The 21,325-nt window shown below is 29.4% G+C and overlaps 1 protein-coding gene across 2 annotated transcripts; it reads right to left on the reverse strand.

The window, feature by feature from the left end:
* Nucleotides 1–18,609: 18,609 nt before the first annotated feature.
* LOC113377531 lies at nucleotides 18,610–19,594 on the reverse strand. Of its 2 annotated transcripts, none has more exons than XM_026617881.1 (2): nucleotides 19,475–19,594; nucleotides 18,610–19,405 (listed from the first exon to the last, which is right to left on the reverse strand). In XM_026617881.1, the coding sequence occupies exons 1-2, from the start codon at nucleotides 19,587–19,589 to the stop codon at nucleotides 18,666–18,668; spliced, it is 855 nt and encodes a 284-aa protein (XP_026473666.1). In that variant the 5' UTR covers nucleotides 19,590–19,594; the 3' UTR covers nucleotides 18,610–18,665. The 2 variants fall into 2 exon arrangements, with proteins under 2 accessions (XP_026473666.1, XP_026473667.1); XM_026617882.1 differs by having other exon boundaries at nucleotides 18,610–19,418; nucleotides 19,475–19,571.
* Nucleotides 19,595–21,325: the final 1,731 nt, after the last annotated feature.

A 21,325-nucleotide genomic window follows, 5' to 3' on the forward strand; every position in this document is an offset into this window, starting at 1 on the left:
TACCTCTCGAAAAATACTAAACTAACATGGAAATTAACCATAAACCCATAAACGCAAATGATTAGCGCTTATATACAAGTCCAAAATTTTCTCCATTTGGAGTTGCCACAGATTTAGTATTGTCTGATTCTGACAAATGTAGTTTGTATCATAGATAAAAGAAGAGTGTATTTATTGTATTTTAATAATTTAATAATTGCGATAACAGCGCCGTTATTTTTCTCTGAACTTCAAAATCCAAAAAGTGACATATCTATATTGTGTATTGCCTACGGATAAATACGAAATGCACGTACGCCAAGAAACCAAAACAAGTGACTCCAATTGTGAAGGATAAAAAAGTTGAAAGTGCACTAATTTTGTAAATAAAGCATCTTTTTACGATTCTTTTACTAAAAAGAAGCGATGGATTCCAACGCAATTCCTGCACTATCGCCATACCAATGGCGGCAAAGTAGAGAAAAAGTATATCTGGAGTTGATGCTGTCGGACGATTTGCCAAGTAATCTCCAAATTGACGGGTACTTGGCAAAAAACAAGGTGACAATAAGGATCGTGGACAAGAGAGATGATAATGAGTCGATCAAGTATAAGGTCGACTATGAGCTCTGGAGGGAGCTTAAGTCATCTTTTATATATTTTGAGACCGAAGGAAAGCTACTGAGAGTTCATATGTTGAAAGCAAAACCAGAATGGTGGCCACAGCTTGACACTGACAAGATGGAGGCTTTCAAGTACTTCTAATTATTTTCTAACTATGTGATTTTCCTTAATAAAATTTGTAGTCACAAATACATTTTTCTCCTTATTATTATTATTTTATTATTTATATATGTTTAAATTTCAGTGAAGGTATATAAGGAACCAGTAGTGATATGCATTTTTCTGAATAGCATTAATGGGTACAGTGTTCACACTATTTGAAATAGCAATTAGATAATTTGTCAAACTTATATTATAGGATTGCAAAATTTAAATGCATATATCTAGACATATCTACATATAAATAAATTTGGTGCGGTTGTTATCATATTGAAGTAGCCATTTCAATATATGTAATGTCTGGACCGATTTTGGAGGTTCTCTTGTTGATATAATTGGGCCTAACTTAGGAGCCATAATTCTTGGATAAAATAGAAATTTTATGTTATTTACATTTTAGAAAAAACTTAGCTTTAAGGCAAGTATGCATGAACTTCTTGAAATGTGTAAATAATATACTTAATCAATTTGACTTTAGAATAATCAATTTGATCTTTCTTTCACAATATTAATCTGATATTCTAGTTATTACAAGATTATGCTCTATTTTTTCACAAACTTAATTCCCAATTTCTGCGATTTTTGCCCCGTATCTCCGAAACGTCTGGACCTGTCTTTGTCAAAAACTAATCAGCATATATCCCTATGGACAAGAATCGAATGCTTTTTGAATAATTCAAATCGGATAGATAATTGATGCTCCCGAAAACATCGACAAAAAATTGTATCCATACATACATACATACTACATACACATACACACACATAAAATATAAATTCCTTCTGTAGTATGCCAAAATGTTCAGAAACCTCTGAAACGTAAAGATATGCAAAAATTGTATTGTATATCATATATATATATATATATATATATATATATATATATATATATATATAAAAATAAGTCGGGTTTTCCTTCCTGACGAAATAACTCCAGAACGCACGAACCGATTTCGACAATTTTGCATTCGTTGGAAAGGTCTCGGGTTTCGCAAGGTTTATAGCTAAGAAAATTAATGGTGCATGGCATCGTGCCTTAATGCAAATTGCTGGAACTTCACGCACCGTGATTAAAAATTCGAGTAATGACATTAGTGAGAATTATCAGAATTATGCTTGGTTAAGTCAACGAGCAATTCTTGCCGCAAACGCACTGAATTTCACCATTCAATCAAAAATTGCTGACGATTTGGTGACATACCAATGATTCCGACTGGTCTTCCGTTTGATTTCAAACGATAGCAATTTCCAGTTCGCCTTGCGTTCGCAATAACAAGTCGCAAGGCCAATCGCTTAGTGTTTGCGGGATAAATTTCAAATAGATTATTTAGAAAATCATTGTTTTTCACAGGGGCAGTTATACGTTGCCTGTTCACGAGTTGAAAAACCATCCGCTTTTTTGTGTTAACGTCAGACCAAAAAACAAAAAATGTGGTTTACCAAAGAGCACTTCAATGAAACGGATAATTTGCGGATTCACTTTCATTTACTTAGAGAAGTTCAACTAAAAAACACTTCATTTTTGTAATCGAAATAAATTCATTACTGTTGTATAATAAAATCAATTTTTTCCTTTTCAAATATAAAACAAACAAAAAATTTTTTCATCTTTCTCACGAAACCATCTGGTGGCGAAACGGAGTTCGTCGGGTTTGCTAGTATATATATATATATACATACATACATATATACATATACATATATAATTATCGAAAGTTTAAGAAACAGTGCTCGATATAGATAATGAACAACACATGTAAGAGTAAGCAGTGTGCTCGCATATGTTTGAAATTACGTCAAGTTTTTAGAATTATAATATATTTTTAGAAAAAAAAACAATTACCGATATGAAATATGATCCATTTCTGAACACTTTAATATCATTTACAACTAACCATTGGCAATTACGCAACATAAAATTTTTTATTTCAAAACTAATTCATCATGTCCATGTCGTAAAGGACTTCTCAAAATCCAATAAATAACTTGTATAAAGAATTATAGTGTATAATCACTTTCATAAATAATTATACTGTATTTTTAACTAAACTTCCAAATTTTAGTTTATATGAAATAAATTAATTAGGAATTAATAACTTCCCGTAGGATAAGTTATTGTAATCGTCCAAAAATCAAAATTGAAAATTTTTACATTTCTTCACGTTTTGAAGGTTTCTGAACATTTTGGCATACCTCAGAAAAAATGGATGTGCGTGTATGTATCTATGGATACAATTTTTCATTCACGTTTTCGGGCGCACAGATCAACCGATTTGAATGGTTCAGAATACATTCGATTTCTCTTGATAGGGAGATGTGCTGATTAGTTTTTGGCAAAGGCAGGTCCAATAAATTATATAAACTGAATTGCAAAAAAAATATTTATTATATACATATATTCTTTATAATGGACATCTACGCAGTTTATTCATTGCTAGTGTTAATGAAATTACTCAAGATTGTTATATTATAGCTGTGGACAAATATTATAGAATTTGTTAATCACCAATTACTTCATTTCTCTAATGCAATTTCTTTAAGTTTCAAATCATAAATGCTAATTACAATGACAAACCGATCATGTCGAATTTGAAGTATGACTTTAATTACACTATTGTTTTCAAATATCATAAATATTTTTAATGCTATTTTAATTATATAATTTATAATTTATCATTATATAGATGTGTATAATGGTTGACATTAATGAATGTGTGCATCACGAGTGTTAGAATATTACTAATAAACATTATTCAAAATTGTTATATGATGTATTTATTTTTACTTAAATGCCATTTAGTACAGTAGCTAATAAGTTGTACTTCAATAGCGTGTGAACCTTACGCGCACTCTTTTTTTCTAATTACGGGAAGCTCCAGTAATTTGCCTTAAGCCACGATGCCATGCACCACTAGTTTTACTTCTAAATGAATATAGTACGCAAAATGCAAATCGTACCACATTTTTTTAAACATTGCAATAAATCAATTACCAATCAGTCTCATTTATCCATTTATTGTCCATTATTTTGATATACAAAACAGAATGCCTTTTAAGATGTCCGGAAAGGCCATGTTGTTTCAATCAATTCGATTCCAAGACGAATTAATGCAACGCAATTTTATATTCGTCGTACTTGAAAATGCAATTTAGATAATAATTAATTCATCAAGCCTTGTGTTTTTATTCTTAACCTAATTCAATTATCTTTAACGAATTTGTTGCGAAATTATAAAAATCGTAGATGATCGCGGGTGCAATTGGTACAGAAAAAAACAACTGTAGATTTTTAAAAGTCCAAAATTTACCACAAAAATTCTCTACATTTTCGAAAACTGGTAATTTTTTGTATATTTTATTTCGAATGTAAGCTTTGTATAAATTCAATAAAAATATTAAATTAGTATCCAAATAAAAATCATAAATATCAAAAAAATCGAAGAATGAAAGGATTAAGACACAAATTAATAATGATAACTTACAAATGGAAAAAAATAAAGTATTAAAAATAGAAAAACTGGAAAGATTGAAACAAACATTAAGGAATCGTTAAACAAAGCCAGAAATTTAGCAAGAAAATCAAGAGATTGATAATTAATAGAGTTATTCTCTATTATTACAGACAATATTAGACAGAAATTATTACAGACAATAATTATGATTAAAAAAAATAGAAAATTAAATCATTAATAAAGAATTAAACCAGAAATTAAAAAATTAACGAAAAAATAAATAAAGATTTAAGTCAGTAGATAAAATGAGGAAATGTGGAGATCAAGTAATATTTAAATATATAAAATAATTGATGGTAACAATAATGAATATATTGAAAGCTCCAGCAATTTGTCTATGAGAAAGCAATACCATATGAAACAATTTGGAAAATAAAGGTTCAACAAAAAAAAAGGAAAATAAACTGATTATTTGTACTAATATTGATTTTTTTAATATAACTACGAAATAAAAAACTGTTCTTTTTAGACACTAAAAATTCGTCACAATATCGTAACAATGATGCCATATGGTCTAATTTATTCTAATACGCCTTTAAGAAAACTTAACAATGAGAAACTGTTATTTTGGACAAGAATCTGCATTACGAGGACCTCAAAGGAGTGGGATGTGTATTCCTGGGGTTGATAAGACTTTCAGAGGATAATATCAATTATCTGCACAATATCGTAACCCTGATTCCAAATTGCAACAAAATCTTACATTACGTCTTCACCAACCTCTTTATAGTGGATATTAACAAAAATAGCAGTACTAAACATCATGCAAAAATTTTCAATCATCCTAATGCAACAATTGCTGATTTTTCTTATAACACGCCTTTAAGAAGACTTCACATGAAACTGACTGTAAATTTAATGTAACAAATGTATTCCATAGTCAACTGCTTATTGGAGAAACTACTACAATTTGTTTTTTTTTCTTTAATTATTTTTATTTGCTCCCTAGTAGATAAGCCATTGGTTGTATCTACTAATTCATAATCAATAATATTTGCTCAATGATTTTGCATAAACAGATCACAGAGAAAAAAAAGTTTTTTATTTACTCAGTTTTTCTCTTTATCTCTTTTTTTGTTATTTTTTTAACATCATGTAAGTTATATTAATCGTACAAAAATCGAAAAATTTTGCATATCTTTGCTTCAGAGCTTTCTGAACATTTTGGCATACCTCAGAAAAAAATGTTGTATGAGTGTGTGTGTGTGTATGTGCGCGCATACAAATTTTCGTCGACGAATTCGGGAACACGGGTCAACCGATTTGAATAACTCAAAAAACATTCAATTCCTATTGATAAGGAAAGGTGCCCAGGCGCTTTTATATTTCGTTTCTACGCAGCTAAGATATCGCGATTGCTTTGAAATAAAGTTCAAAATTTCCAAAATATTTCAAAGAATAAAAACAAAACAAATTTTTCAAAAACGTCAATTTTTCATCAAAAATTTTAAAGATCTCAAAAATTGATTTTTTCAGAGTTCTAAAATAAAGTTGAATCTTTTTTAAAAAATTTAATTTTTGGTACGGAAAATTCCAGCAATTTGCCTTGAGGCACGATGCTATGCACCACTAGTTTTATGTTCAATATAGCCTTATAACTTATAGAGTTCTGTCAATACCTCTGATTGTTGTAAAAAAAAACTTCACTCACTCTCCTTTCCGAACAGTCACCTTTACAAAACACTTACTTAAAATTCAGGAATTTAAAAAAAAATTAACAATCTTAATATTACAAAGTACTTACTTATATTATTTTGTGAATAAAAATATGTATTATAAATTTCATCAAGTGTATTAGCTTATATCCTGCAAATTTAAGTATCCTGCAAATCCACTTTCCACGCTGTACCATTGTAAGACGTAAATACTTTTGGAACAACTTCATAAAACATTTCATCACAAATTTAAATTTTTTTTTTTTGTTTTTTTTATAGTTGCATCTATTTCATTTCAGCACTTCATTTTTTGATAGTACTCAGCATTTTCATTTTTTGATAGTAGTCAGAATGTCCACATCGGATGCCAATCCATTGATTGGGCGGCCGGGTATAAAATAAAAATGTTAATGACCAAAAAATTTTTTTCCAAGAAACGTTTCTTTTACATAAACGAACATATTGATGAGTTTTCCGCATTGTTGACTCGAAACTACAGCAATTAGCTGTGTAAACAATAAGCCCGTCGGCTGGCGTCAACAAAACAACGAACGGCAGCCGTTCACACTAGACAAGTCAACGGTATCCAATTACTATCAGATGAAAAATGTGCAACCGAGTGGAATGCACATGTTTAAGGAATTTATTGAAAAAAATGCATAGACAACGTCTTCAACCTCACGTAGGGTAAGGAACTTGGCTTAGAGGTTAGAGATTCAGAGGTTCCAGGTTCGATATCCCCCTCGGACAGCCTGATGTCAAGTAATAATGATAGCAATTTTACTTGGAAAGCCCTTTTCCAGAATGACAATATTCCAAGAAGAAAGGTGACAGTGAGGTGATTTATATATCTACATATATATATAAAAATAAGGCGGGTTTTCCTTCCTGACGAAATAACTCCAGAACGCACGAATCGATTTCGACAATTTTGCATTCGTCGGAAAGGTCTCGGGCACCACAAGTTTATAGAAAATTAGTGGTGCATGGCATCGTGCCTTAATGCAAGGTGCTGGAACTTCACGCACCGTAATTAAAAATTCGAGTAATGACATTAGTGATAGTTATCAGAATTATGCTTGGTTAAGTCAACGAGCAATACTTGCCGCAAAGAATAATGATGTACACGCACTGAATTTCACCATTCAATCAAATATTGCTGGCGATTTGATGACATACCAATGATTCCGACTGGTCTTCCGTTTGACTTCAAACGATTGCAATTCTCAAGTCGCCTTGCGTTCGCAATAACAAGTCGCAAGGCCAATCGCTTAGTGTTTGCGGGATAAATTTCAAATAGATTATTTAGAAAATCATTGTTTTTTACATGGGCAGTTATACGTTGCCTGTTCACGAGTTGGAAAACCATCCGCTTTGTTGGTGTTAACGTCTGACCAAAAAACAAAAAATGTGGTTTACCAAAGAGCACTTCAATGAAACGGATAATTTGCAGATTCACTATCATTTACTTAGAGAAGTTCAACTAAAAAACACTTCATTTTTGTTATCGAAATTAATTCATTACTGTTATATAATAAAATCAAATTTTTCCTTTTCAAATATAAAACAAACAAAAATTTCTTCATCTTTCTTACGAAACCATCTGGTGGCGAAACGGAGTTCTTCGGGTTTGCTAGTCTACCTATAATTTAGTAGCTACTAATTGTTCTTTTTTCTTTCGCACGAAAATGCCATTTGATGGTGAAAAAAATGATCATTGGACATATGCACATCAAAATATCAGATATTTTATAAAGATTTCAAAAAGGGGCCGTTTTCTTTTGAGCCGTTCCATGCCACTAAATTTCCACTTCACTAAATTTTTGGCCAAGACGTTTGAGTGGTTTGTTCTCTCCTTGTATCTCAGACTGAATTTTTCAATTTCTTCCATAACTGAGTTCATGTTCAAATCTATATGAATTAACTAATTTGGTACATATTTGGATGCGTTTATAATTTCATTCAAAATCTTGTTTTGAAATCTTTGAATTATGGCGATGTTGGATTTGTATGCCGTTTCCCAAAGCTGTATTCCGTATGTCCAAATTGGTGGATGTAAAAAATGGCATGCATTTTTTGAGAGAACGGATCATCCGATTAGAATAATTCAAGGAACATTGTGAGAAAGTTAAAAAAATCATATTTTCGAAATTTTACACAATTTTTAAATGAATTCTAAATTTTCAAAATAAATTAATATTTTGAAGTTTCAAAAAAAATTTTTTTTAAAAAATATCGATTTGTAGAAAAAAATTCAGAATATTTGGACAAAATCAAATATATCAAATTTTTCAAAAAGAAACAATTTTCTTTTCAAAAATATCAAAACTTTTAAAACATGCCGTGCACCATTAGTTTTAATTACAAATTATAGTATCTAAAACAGGGTTGGTTCCATCCTCCTTACATAATATGAAATGATATATATATATATATATATATATATATATATATATATATATCATTTCATATTATGTAAAACGAACAATTTACAGAAATATTTCATTCCTTTGAAACAGGTTTTGGGTTATGTAATAAAAGTCAATGGTCAATGTGGTTTATACCGTTAACAACGTTGTATACATGTCGCACATGGTAATTTCAAATTGTTCACACAAAAATCATATTTAATAGGAAAAATTTAAAAAAAAAATAGTATTATATGATACTATCGTCAAATGAAACACTAGACTTCTTTCCAGGGAGTAAAGATTAAATTATTAAATTTTCTTCTATTCTAATTTTTTTTTCACTTTCCATATAGCAATAACTTATGAGATTTCATTGTAAATTGATTGGTATTTTTAAGAAAATAAAAAAATAATAAGATATTGTGTTGTCAACGCAATTATTTCGGTGAATAATTTTAGTTACAATTGAACATAAAAAAATAATCGTCATATCAGCTTATATTATAGAATACCAAATTTTGATTTCAGTATAAAAACCACCAAAACCAAATTTGAAATGAAAATAGACATATAGAAAAATTATTTCAAATTAAATTATTTCTGATTCAATGCTAATAAAAGTTCTCCATGAATTAGTGGTTAGAGTTATGGGTTTTAAACCAGAATTTTCAGATTCGATACTCGCTTCGGTCAGCCTGATGTCAAGCATTGGTGACATCAATTTTCACTTGGATATATAGATAGCAATATGTTTCTAATAATAAGTGAAAATTGATCTTTTTGTTAGTAGGCATTGCTGCACCAATTAATTCATTCATTCAAAAATTCATTAGTAGAAAAATTCACTAATATTAAATTGAAAATCACATAAAGATTATTGGTGCAGCAATGCCACAACATGACTATTTTCACTTTAGTCCAGTCATTACAGTAAATTAAATAAGCACTCTAAAAGTTGTCTCAAAACCTACATATGGTAGAATGTACCAACTTTTAGGGTGCTATTTTTAGGCAAATTTTAGGGTATCTCGAACTCCGAGATTATTACCAAATTTAAGCTTAAATGAATGGACTACTTGGAATAATATTGCTATCTATATTTCCAAGTATAAACGCTTGTCACTGCTTAACATAAGGCTACTCGAAACTGGATCGAACCCGAGACTTCTGTTCCAAGTCCACTTACATAGAAATAAAATAATAATATATAAATAATATATTATATAACAAAATGACATTGAAACCAACACCAATAAGATTCTGTTTGGGAATCTTACATGATCCGTTGGCTTCCAAAACTTCAAGGACGTCTTTGTCAAATCTTATGAATGAATATATATGACTTGGTCTTAATTCGATAATGTATCCGTTCTATTGTGATATGTAAAAACGTTTTATGTATATAAATCTACACATGGACCAACTTTGTATTCCATTTTGCCTAAGGGCAAGTTAAAAAAAAAAACAGTCAAAAAATGATAATTGAATTATGACCGTTTATAATTCAATTTGCCATGTAGACTTCCCATAGACAAAAAAGATTGATACATAATAATATTGTTAAATGGTTTTTTTTTTTCTATTTACAATATAAATCCAAGTTGTCTTATGAAGACATTAGGTAATTGAGATGATAAAGTACAATGAGTTTTTTATAAAGATATCCAGTAGTAAGCCTTATACCAGTTAAGGTACAATAAAATGTAAAAAAATGTATTTTAATATAACAAACCACACTTTTTTGAATATTTAACACGTTAAATGGTACGTTTTATGTTTCCTCGACGATTCAAGTCATTCTGAATCGTTTTAATCCAAAATTGGAAAATTCTGTGTAGCTGAGCTAAAATTTGACTCTTCCTCAATGTTGTCTCAAAAATAGCTGAATAAAGACTCGGGTTGATTAGTTTTAGGTGATTATCGGCCAAGCCATTTCTTAATAATTAGAGAAAAATAAATGCAAACATTTTTGTCCACATTTTAGCCAAAAATCCTGAATCAATTCTAAAAATTCAAAAACTGTTCGAAATATATTGGTATATAATCATGCTGATTAGTTTTTGGTAAAGGTCGACTGGGACATTCCTTCGAAACTAATTGTTGAAATTTTTTTTGACGATTTTGATGAAAACTTTATGACGATTCCTTGTCTTAAAAAACAAAAAATATTATATGCCTACGACAAATGGTAGAATTATAAAAAGTCATCACAGTTTGCATTGCTCCGCGCACTTCTAATCAGAATCTATGCCGAAGCATATGAACGTTATTTGCCAATTCGCAGGTAGCTACTGATCACAGTTCATGCTTAAATAAAATATATTTTTAGAACACGAAATAAATTAGATTAAATGTGTAAAACAAATTAATTTAATTTATACAATTACATATATTATAAGTATGTTTGAAAGACATCCATCAATTGGAAATCGTATTGACTATTTTTTAGTGAAAATGATAATTTTACTTTAGAAATAAATAGTTGAACAATTTATTCAAATAGCCGAATCTCAATTCTTACTAATAAAGTTAGTTGTACGTGTACGTACAGTAACCCTTTCCACTCGGATGCCACCGCGCCGGCGGCAAAATTCATATAAATATCGGAATTAGCGAGTGGAAAATGTTAAAGCAAAATGCCACTTACAACTATTTACTAAGTTCTATGCATTTCAAGAAAATCCGTGGAAAAAAATCTCGAAATATTTAAATATTAAAATTTGAATATCAACTCTCAAAATTTTCAAATTTACTCATGCTTTCGAATTTGATGAAACTGGGCGGCATGGGGTTGTAGAATTCATAGTCAAAATAAATAAATATTATAGGCCTATGATGGAAAACTTTGATACGAGTGATTTCAAATCAAATTAGTAAATTGATCTCGGCTAAGCTAAATTAAGATAATAGGACTATTAATCATTTAACTGTAATTATTTTTTAAAATCACAAGAATTTGAAGTTTGTGCAAAACCTCAAATGTGCATATCAGATAAAGGTTAACTAAAACACGTGTACTAATCCAAATGATAAATATGATTATGACAAATGATAAAGGATTTATAAATATATAAGTACCATAATAATGCAAGTATAATAAAATTTATAATTATGTCTTTGTGAATTTAACACGTTGAACGCCATGTCAGTCATATATGTCTGTGCTAGAAAGTGTTGCAGGAGCAAAATCTTTGATACACCAAGTTTCCTTGATACATTTTTGAATAAATTATCTGTATGAAGTCACCTTGGACCACGTGACATTTTTTCTGGTGGTATGGTGGCATTTAACGTGTTAAATGAACAAATAATTTTATTACAATTTTATTTAAAAAAATCTGGTAGTATGATGGCATTTAACGTGTTAAATAAACAAATAATTTTATTACAATTTTATTAAATTTTTTGTGGTAGTATGGTGACATTTAACGTGTTAAATAAACAAATAATTTTATTACAATTTTTTTAAAAAAATTCTGGTAGTATGACGGCATTTAACGTGTTAAAGAACAAATAATTTAATTACAATTTTATTGAAACAATTGTAGTAGTATGGTGGCACCTAACGTGTTGAATGAACAAATGAATTTATTACAATTTTAATAACAAAAATTTAGTAGTATGGTGGTATTCAACGTGTTAAATAAACAAATAATTTTTTTACAATTTTATGAAAAAAATTCTGGTAATAGTAGTGGTGGCATTTAATGTGTTAAATAAACAAATAATATTATTACAATTTTATTTAAAAAAAATCAGGTAGTGGTAGTGGTGGCATTTAACGTGTTAAATAAATAATTTTATTACAATTTTATTACAAAAAAACTGGTAGCAGTAGTGGTGGCATTTAACGTGTTTACAAATAATTTTACTACAATTTTATTTAAAAAAATTCTGGTAGTATGATGACATTTAACTTGTTAAATGAACAAAAAAATTTATTACAATTTTATTAAAAAAAATTCTGGTATGGTGGCATTTAACGTGTTAAAACAAATAATTTTATTATTTTTTCTGGTAGTATGGTGGCATTTAACGTGTTAAATAAACAAATAATTTTAATATAATTTTATGATTTTTTTCTGGTAGTATAGTGGTAAGTTTTGGTAGTAACGCGTTAGATTATCAAATAATTTTATTACAATTTTATTATAAAAATTCTGGTGGTATGATAGCATTTAACGTGTTAAATAAAGAAATAATTTTATTACAATACATACCTTAAAAAAATGTCATCACACCAAACAAACTAACACTTGCACATTAATTTAAAACATATTTTAACCAAAAAAAATTGCACTAACACTTAACATTATTTAAGAACATTTACTATTATTAATCCACTTAACAGTTGAGTCAAAAATTCGCACACATCATGTGTTATTGCACAAACTTAAAGAACTTTATAATTATTACAGTTTGAGTTAAATGTCATTTGAAATCAAAATAAACGATCGTATGAAGTGATTTTCGTCGATTTAATAATAAAATAAACGAGCACTTTAAATCGTTTGATAAGAACTTCTTGAGCTCGATCGTGGTCTCGCTCGGTATTTCACTGTTAACATTTTGTAAAGCCGGTATGGTCGACTTTTGCAGACATTGGCGTACGACGACATCGACCGAAATCATACTAATTTATAAAAACTAAAAAATATTTTTATGCTATATTATATATGAATTTATTCAATGCTCTGGGTGTCCCAAAACTCAACGTCAAGCCGAAAAAAAAGAGAAAAAAAAACTAGTGGTGTTTGGCATCTTGCCTTACAAATTGCTGAAACTTTCCAGACCAAAAATTAAAATTTAAAATAAAACCTCTAAAATTTTTTGAAAATTTTGAAATTTTTGAAAAAAATTGTCTTTTTTCTAAAATTGGAATTTTTTGTTTTATTACAATTTTTTTTATTCTTTGAATTTTTCTGAAATTTTTCAACTTTTTCAAAAAAATCGAAGCGCGTAAGCGCCGCATCGCGGTCTAACGGATAATGATTATTTTTGACCGCCAAATGACATTTTTTTTTTACTTTTTTCATTCGATCTCTGAAACCGCTAGACCTGCCTTTGCCAAAAACTAATCAGCACGTCTCCTCATCAATAGAAAACAAATGTTTTTTTAATCATTCAAATCGGTTGAACCGTGTTCCCAAAATCGTCGACGAAAATGTGTATCCGCACACATACACACACTCATACATCAATTTTTTCTAAGGTACGCCAAAATGTTCAGAAACTTCTGAAACGTAAAGATATATAAAAAATTTCATTTTCGATTTTTTTGCGATTACTAGAACTTACTGAAGTTAATTATTTCATGTAGTTTGAAAATTAGGAGTTTTTTTTTAAACGCAACCTAAGGCTTTGGTAAACATGTGACGATTTTTCTGTTATTGTGGTTAATTTTCATTAATTATGTTCATTTAAACTTTGAACCAATTATGTTCATAAACTAATGTACAATTTTCAAATTACTATCGATTTGATAAAATTGAAGACTACAGTCAATTCTAGTTGGATTTCGACTTGATTCTAATAAGAATATAAAACCTATTACAATCCAATAAACAAAAATAGTACTTAGCTCTCATATTTTGACCCGGTTTCTAGAAAATTATTTTAATGAACTTTTACTATATTTAAAACTATAGTGTTTTATAAAGATTCATATAAAGCCATGTAAACCAGAATTATAAAAATAGAAAACAAGTTACTAGTACCTTAGATTACAAATTTTATATTTTAGTAGGTATAGCTATCGCAAAAAAAACGAAAATGAAAATTTTTATAATTCTTTGCGCTTCAAGACCTCCTGAAAAAATGGTTGTATGTGTATGTATGGATACAATTTTTCGTCGACGATTTCGAGAGCACGGACCAACCAATTTGAATGATTCAAAAATTGTATTGACGGAATGAAAAAGTGACTAGATTTTTGGGACGGCTGGTTTAGCGGTTTCAGAGATCCCGAAAAAAAAGTTGAAATGCAATATGGCCATCAAAAATGATTATTAGACATATGCACATCAAACCATCAGATACAAAGAATTTAATGATAAGTGCAAATTTTGTTTACATTTTGTTGGGTTACGAACCAAGATTTAAAATGTTTAACCGTTAGACTGCGATGCGACGCTATAGCGCTTCGATATTTCTAATCATCAGATTAGAATTATTTTTTTGAGAACTCATCATCATTAACGTGATTTCCGCTCTACAATGACTAGAATAATTGAAAAAACATTTTTCTTGTGTTGATGTAGAAAAATGATTATTTTTGAGGAAAGGTAGGGTTCGATGGCTTCAAAAATTTCAAGAAAATTCTAAATTTTCAAAAAAGTTGATTTTTTCAAAATTTTCAATAAAAATTAAAATGTTTTATAAAATGTCAAAATTCTCAAAATGGTCTAATGTTTTAAAAAAAAACAAAAATGTTTTATAAAAATTCAAAATTTTTAAAAAAATCTAATGTTTCAAAAAAATTTAAAGCTTTTAAAAATATTAAATTACGGTACGGGAAGTTGCAGCAAATTACCTTAAGGCACTATGCCACTAGTTTTTGTATCATTTATAATGAATTTTGTTGTCATAATTCACAATTTATACTCATTTACCTCATAGATCATTTTATTTTTATGTTTACTCTATATAATCACAAAATTAAAATTTAATATACCAAAATCGAAAAGGCTTACTACTGGGTAACCTATATATCATTAAAATTATTGAATTTCTTCCTTTTTGTAAAGACAGATTGTAATTCAATAAAGAGAATAAAAAAAATTATAATGAATAAATTTTATTCCGTACGCCCATGGTCGGTCGAATGCATAAAACGTTGACGTGTCGTGTCTGTCAGAATGCATTATAATGCACACACAACACACAACACAGAAAACACGGCGAACGCAGGAACAGAGGAACAGAGCAACAGAAGAACGCAGCGACGCGTCGTCGTCATCGGGCAAGAGACGAAGAACTGGCACTGGCACGACTTCGAATCTTCGAAACCACAACAATGCCCACGAACGACGCACGACACAAGACACAAGACACACGATCGACACGCGTAATAGTACTAGACTCGGAGACATAGATAAGTAAACATTAATATTACACGGAGATTAATTTGTGAAGAAAGCCAAAACTAGCTGTAAGTGGAATTCTGTCTTAAGGCAATTAAGGCATCGTGCCTTAAGGCAAATTGCTGGAACTTCCAGTACCGAAAAATTATTATTTTTTTAAAAACGATTAACATTTTTGAAAAAAATTTACTTTGAAAAAATAAGATTTTTGAGAAACTATAAATTGGACAAAAAATTACTTTTTTTTGAAAAAAAAATTTTTTTTTTTGATTTTTTTTTTGATTTTTTTTTAAAAAAAAAAAAAATTTTCTTTATTTTGACATATTGTGGAAGATCTGAACTTTTTTTCAAAGCAATCGTACTGCTTTAACTGCATAAAGACGAAATATCAAAGCGGGTAAGCGCCGCGTCGCTGTCTAACGCATAAGCATTGGTACGGAACCCATAGGAATGTTAACAAAATGTATACTTATTGTTAAAATCTCTATAAAATATCTGATAATTTGATGTGCATATGTCTAATGATCATTTTTGACCGCCAAATGGCTCATTATTTTACTTTTTCCTCCATATCTCCGAAACCGCTAGACCTACCTTCATGAAAATTTTATCGATTCTTCATCTTGTCAATACAAGTGAAATGTTTTTTGAATTATTTAAATCGGACGCTCCGTTCTCTTAAAAACTGAGTTAACGTTTTCGGCACTTTTTGCCCCGTATCTTCGGAACGGCTAGACCTGCCTTCGCCAAAAACTAATCAACACGTCTCCTTATCAATACGAATCGAATGTTTTTTTAATTATTCAAATCGGTTGATCCGTGTTCCCGAAATCGTCGACGAAAATTTGTATCCACACATACATACACACACACACACACATACATACATACATACATACATACATACATACATACACACACACACACACACACACACACATACATCCATTTTTTCTAAGGTATGCCAAAATGTTCAGAAACCATTGAAACGTAAAGATATATAAAAATTTTCATTTTTGATTTTTTTGTGATTACTATAACTTACCCTACGGGAAGTTAACAACGCACTTTTACATAAAAAACACAGATAACTAGACTGGTTAAAGCTCTCTCGTGGATTTAGTGTTAGAACTTTGGAATTGCAAGCAGAAGTTTTTCCCGGACAGCCTGATGTCAAGCAGTAGTGGCATCAGCTTTAACTTGGAAATGTAAATGACAATGTTTCCAAGTCAAAATAGTACATAGTCGGCATTGCTGCACCAATAAGAAAAAATCATCGGTATTAGAGAAGATCTAATAATAAATGAACTAGTGGGACGCATAGCATCGTATCTTAAGGCAAATTGCTGGAACTTCCCTTACCAAAAAATTTTTTTTTAAAAAAGATTAACATTTTTGAAAAAAATTTACTATGAAAAAATTAGATTTTAGAGAAACTATAAATTTTTGACAAAAACTTACTTTTTTTTGAAAAAGAAAAGACTTTTTGAAGAAAAAATTATTTTGAAATATTTTGGAAATTCTGAACTATTTTCTAAGCAATCGTACTGCTTTAACTGCATAGAGACGAAATATCGAAGCGCGTAAGCGCCGCGCCGCCGTCTAACGGATAAGCATTGGTACGGAACCCATAGGAATGTAAATAAAATTTATACTTATTGTTAAAATCTCCATAAAATATTTGATAATTTGATGTGCATATGTCTTTTTTTTTATTTTATTTTCATTCTGATGTGCATATGTCTAATGATCATTTTTGACCGCCAAATGCCATTGTTTTTTTACTTTTCTTATTGGGTCTTCGGAAACGCTAGACCTGCTTGCCCAAAAATTTAATGAATTCTTCATTTTGTCAAAACGAGTAAAATGTTTTTAGAATCATTCAAATCGGACACTCCGTTCTCTCAAAAACTGAAAAATCATGTTTGACACTTTTTACTCCGTATCTCCGAAACGGCTAGACCTGCCTTTGCCAAAAACTAATCAGCACGTCTCCTCATCAGTAAGAATCGAATGTTTTTTGAATCAATCAAATCGGTTGATTCGTGTTCGCGAAATCGTCGACGAAATTTTGTATCCGCAACATACACACTTTTTTCTAAGGTATGCCAAAATGTTCAGAAAACTCTAAAACGTAAAGATATACAAAAATTTTCATCTTCGATTTTTTTGCGATTAGTATAACTTACTCTACGGGAACAAACAAAATTAATTATAACAAATAAAATAAAAACTAGTAGTGCATGACATCGTGCCTTAATGCAAATTGCTGGAACTTCCCGTACTGTAACGAATTGATCGAGGAATATTAAATGTTTTCAAACAGATTATTGTAACATTGTCTAATATTTTTAAGAATTATATAAACTAAATTGCAAAATTGAAATTATTTGTTTAATGTATATTAGAATTTTAGTCAGAATTAAAAATAAAATCTGAATTATTTTCGATATACAAAAAAAAAAATTTTTTTTTGAAAAAAAATAAATTGAAACAAAAAAAAAATTATTTCCAAAAGTAATTATTTTGTTGAAATAAGCAGAAAGTTTTTTGAATAATTCAAATCGGACGCTTAGTTCTGTCAAAAACTGCCATTTTTTGCACATTTAGCTCTGTATCTTCGAAATGGCTGGAAGTTCAAAGTTAAGTTCAAAGAATCTTAAATTCCTTCCATTAATTAATAAATTAAAGAAGCATATTGTTCAATGAAAAAAATCTAATTTTTAGAACATTTAGTGCATCATAATTTTGTTAAAAATAATTTGAATATAAATACAACGAATTAACATTTTGTCAATAATCAATTTATGTTTACTTAAAATAAAATATTGAGGTAGTAGTGTTGAAACCAGTTTTATAGAGTTATTATTAGTCAATAACATAAGAAAATAGATTGTATTTACATTTCTGAGTCAGTTAAAAGTGTGCCAGATTTATATTTAGCATGTGATGCAAAACCGCTAAAATACTATATTATCAAAATTGCATATTATAAAAAAAATATATATATATATATATATATATATATTTATATATACTTATACAAATGTATATATTTATGTATGTTTTTTACTATGGTTGTTACTAAATCAAAGTACTATTTATTAACAATATTTTTATTAATATAATTAATACAACTTTATACAATTTTAATAAAATTTTAATAATTAATTCATAATCTACCCGTTGGGTCAATTCATAAATGGCAATAAAACTACTTCATAAGTATTTTATTAAGTGTTATCATTTTCCAGTCACAGCCAATTTTTTACTTCTTGAGATTAAAAATTGATAAACCTGGCTCAATTTATCTAACAAAAACCATTGTATTCTTGTAACTAATTTAACATTACCAGAAACATTTGTCCAAATGCCCATTTTTTTTCGTTGTGCTTCCAGTTGGGCTGATTGAAGTCCGTTTTTATAACTTTTAGTTAACTTGTCTTTAGTAAGAGCGTCTTCAATTTGACTTACCTTGGCAAAGCCAATTCGGACGAGGTATTCTCCGATATTTAAAGTCTCAAAAGATTTTTTCTTGTTAGGTGATTTAAGTTCCATAGTAACAATACAATTAACATAATCTTTATCGGTACTAACTGGAACAAATTTAATTTTACGGCCTGACACAATTGTTTGCAGCCAACTTGTAGCGTTGCCGGACAGCTCAACGCCTAATATTCTAACAGGTAGCCCTGGATTACCCCAGTGTAGGAATGGAACACGAATTGGTGGATGGTGTTTTACTAATAGGACGTTTTTAGTAGGCTCGAATTGTGCAACTTCTCCTTTTTGTTGTACCCTTTCAGCTATGAATTTCTTAGGGATTTGTTTTGGTTTTGTGTACAAGGAAAAAGGTCTGATTTTATATACAGCTACAGCAAAAGCCAATCCTGCTGCGGAATATATGCCCAGTTGGGAGCCTCTGGTGTCTTTTTCCATAAAAGATTTAAAATCGTCATGTAATTCAGCGATGCCCATTTTGCCTGACATATTAAACTTTTTTAAAACAATATTAAACTTTTCCCATGTCAACGTATAAATATGTCACTTACTAGAACTTTCACACAGTTCCAAACTCAATTCATAACATGTTTTTCGATCAGAAACTAAAAAATAACAACATTCGTACAATTCGCAATTCGATCGAGGACATTGAAGACATAACATAACCTTCTGACAGCTGTCAAATTCAATACAGTGTTACCACCTGACAGAATGCATTTTGTTCAGTTGCATCATTTGAATTTGAACTAGTGGTGTATGGCATCGTGCCTTAAGGCAAATTGCTGGAACTTCCCGTACGGTATTAAATATTCTACAAACAACTTGTGTGTATTAAGTAGAAATTTGTTCTTTTTTTAATTAGATTTTTTGATAATTTTAAATTTTCTTTAAAATTTTGAATATTTTTTGGAATTTTTGAAAAAATGGATTTTGAGAAATGAGAAATTTTTTTGAGAATTTAGAAAGTTTTGAAAATATTCCATCTTTTTAAAAAAATTCGAAATATTCTCAAATTTTTGTAATAGATTTTTCTTAAATTTTGATACTTTTTGCAGGACCATTTTTACACCCTTTGCCTTTTGCAAAAACGCCTTGCGATCGATTACAAATCGAATGTTTTTTTCAATCATACAAATCGTCAATCATCAAATTCCATACTGTCGATACTGTCGAACATTTAAATGCAATTTATGAACTCTCAATAAAAAAAAGTTTAAAAAATGCCATTTGGCGGTCAAAAATGTTTATTGGTATAAACGTTAACTGCAATCAGTAGCTACCTACGAAACACCACAGAACGTGCATATGCTTCGGCATAGATACTTGTTAGAATATCTTAAGCGTACGACGAACTTTGATGAATTCTCATAATTCAACCTATCGTAGGCCTATAATATTTTAGTATGTTATTTCAGACTACGGAATCTATCGTTGTATAAAGTTTTATCAAAACCTTAAATTTTTCGGTTAAAACGGTCGAGCCGTTTTTGAGAAACCGTCGACAAAAGTTCAAAAATCGGCTCATAATTTTTCTATTATATTTTTTATATAAATATTTTCATTACAAGGCAACCCAATGGTTGTGCTATTATATTTTTGTTATATTTTTATTACAAGGCAAACCAATGCTTCTCTTTTCACTCTTCACAATAATGCCCAGAAGGGCTACTTACACATGGAAATATATCTATATTTTCAAGTGTAAATGAATATCACTACTACTTGATGTCACTTAGTATCGGAGAATAGAACCCGGAACCATGTAGTTGCAATACTGAAGCTCCACCACTTATGATGATTTGTAAATATCCTCATACATGATGATTTGTAAATATCCCAGGAATATTTATGATGAAAAGTATTGTCTTATGAACAAATAATAGTGCAGTCATTATAGGAAGTTCACCTCGGAATTTGAGATACCAAGCTGTAAGTCTATAAATACTTGTATATTGACTCCTAAAAGTTGTCTCAAAACCTACATATGGTAGAGTGTACGTACCATATGTAGGTATTGTGACAGCTTTTAGGGTGTCAATATACAAGTATTTACAGACTTACAGCTGGATATCTCAAATTCCGAGATTCTACCTAATTTAAGCTTAAATGACTGGACTATAATATTTGTTAAGAGGAAGAGAAAATCTATTATAATAAAAAAAATTAGAGACTAAACAACAATGCATTCATTTATAAAAAATTTATTAAAATAACCTAACAGTTAGATTTAAATAATGTCATTTCATATTGGAATAGTAAAATATAAAATTTAATTATATAAAAACAATATACCTTAAAAATTTTATTATTAAAATATAATATATAGTTTCTTTTTATTAGTTAGCGTTTCTTCATATATAAAAAATACAATATAGATTCACACAAAGCAGATTACAAAT

This window comes from Ctenocephalides felis, unplaced genomic scaffold (genome assembly GCF_003426905.1).
Source record: "Ctenocephalides felis isolate EL2017-DRISC unplaced genomic scaffold, ASM342690v1 CF-g0.4_SCAFFOLD_01886, whole genome shotgun sequence".
Classification (NCBI taxonomy): Eukaryota; Metazoa; Arthropoda; class Insecta; order Siphonaptera; family Pulicidae; genus Ctenocephalides; species Ctenocephalides felis.

Coding starts and splice junctions, on each gene's coding strand:
- LOC113377531 (XM_026617881.1), bottom strand. CDS start 19,589: ATGTTATGTCTTCAATGTCCTCGATCGAATTGCGAATTGTACGAATGT. Junction 19,406..19,474: donor GGAACTGTGTGAAAGTTCTA/GTAAGTGACATA, acceptor TTAATATGTCAG/GCAAAATGGGCATCGCTGAA.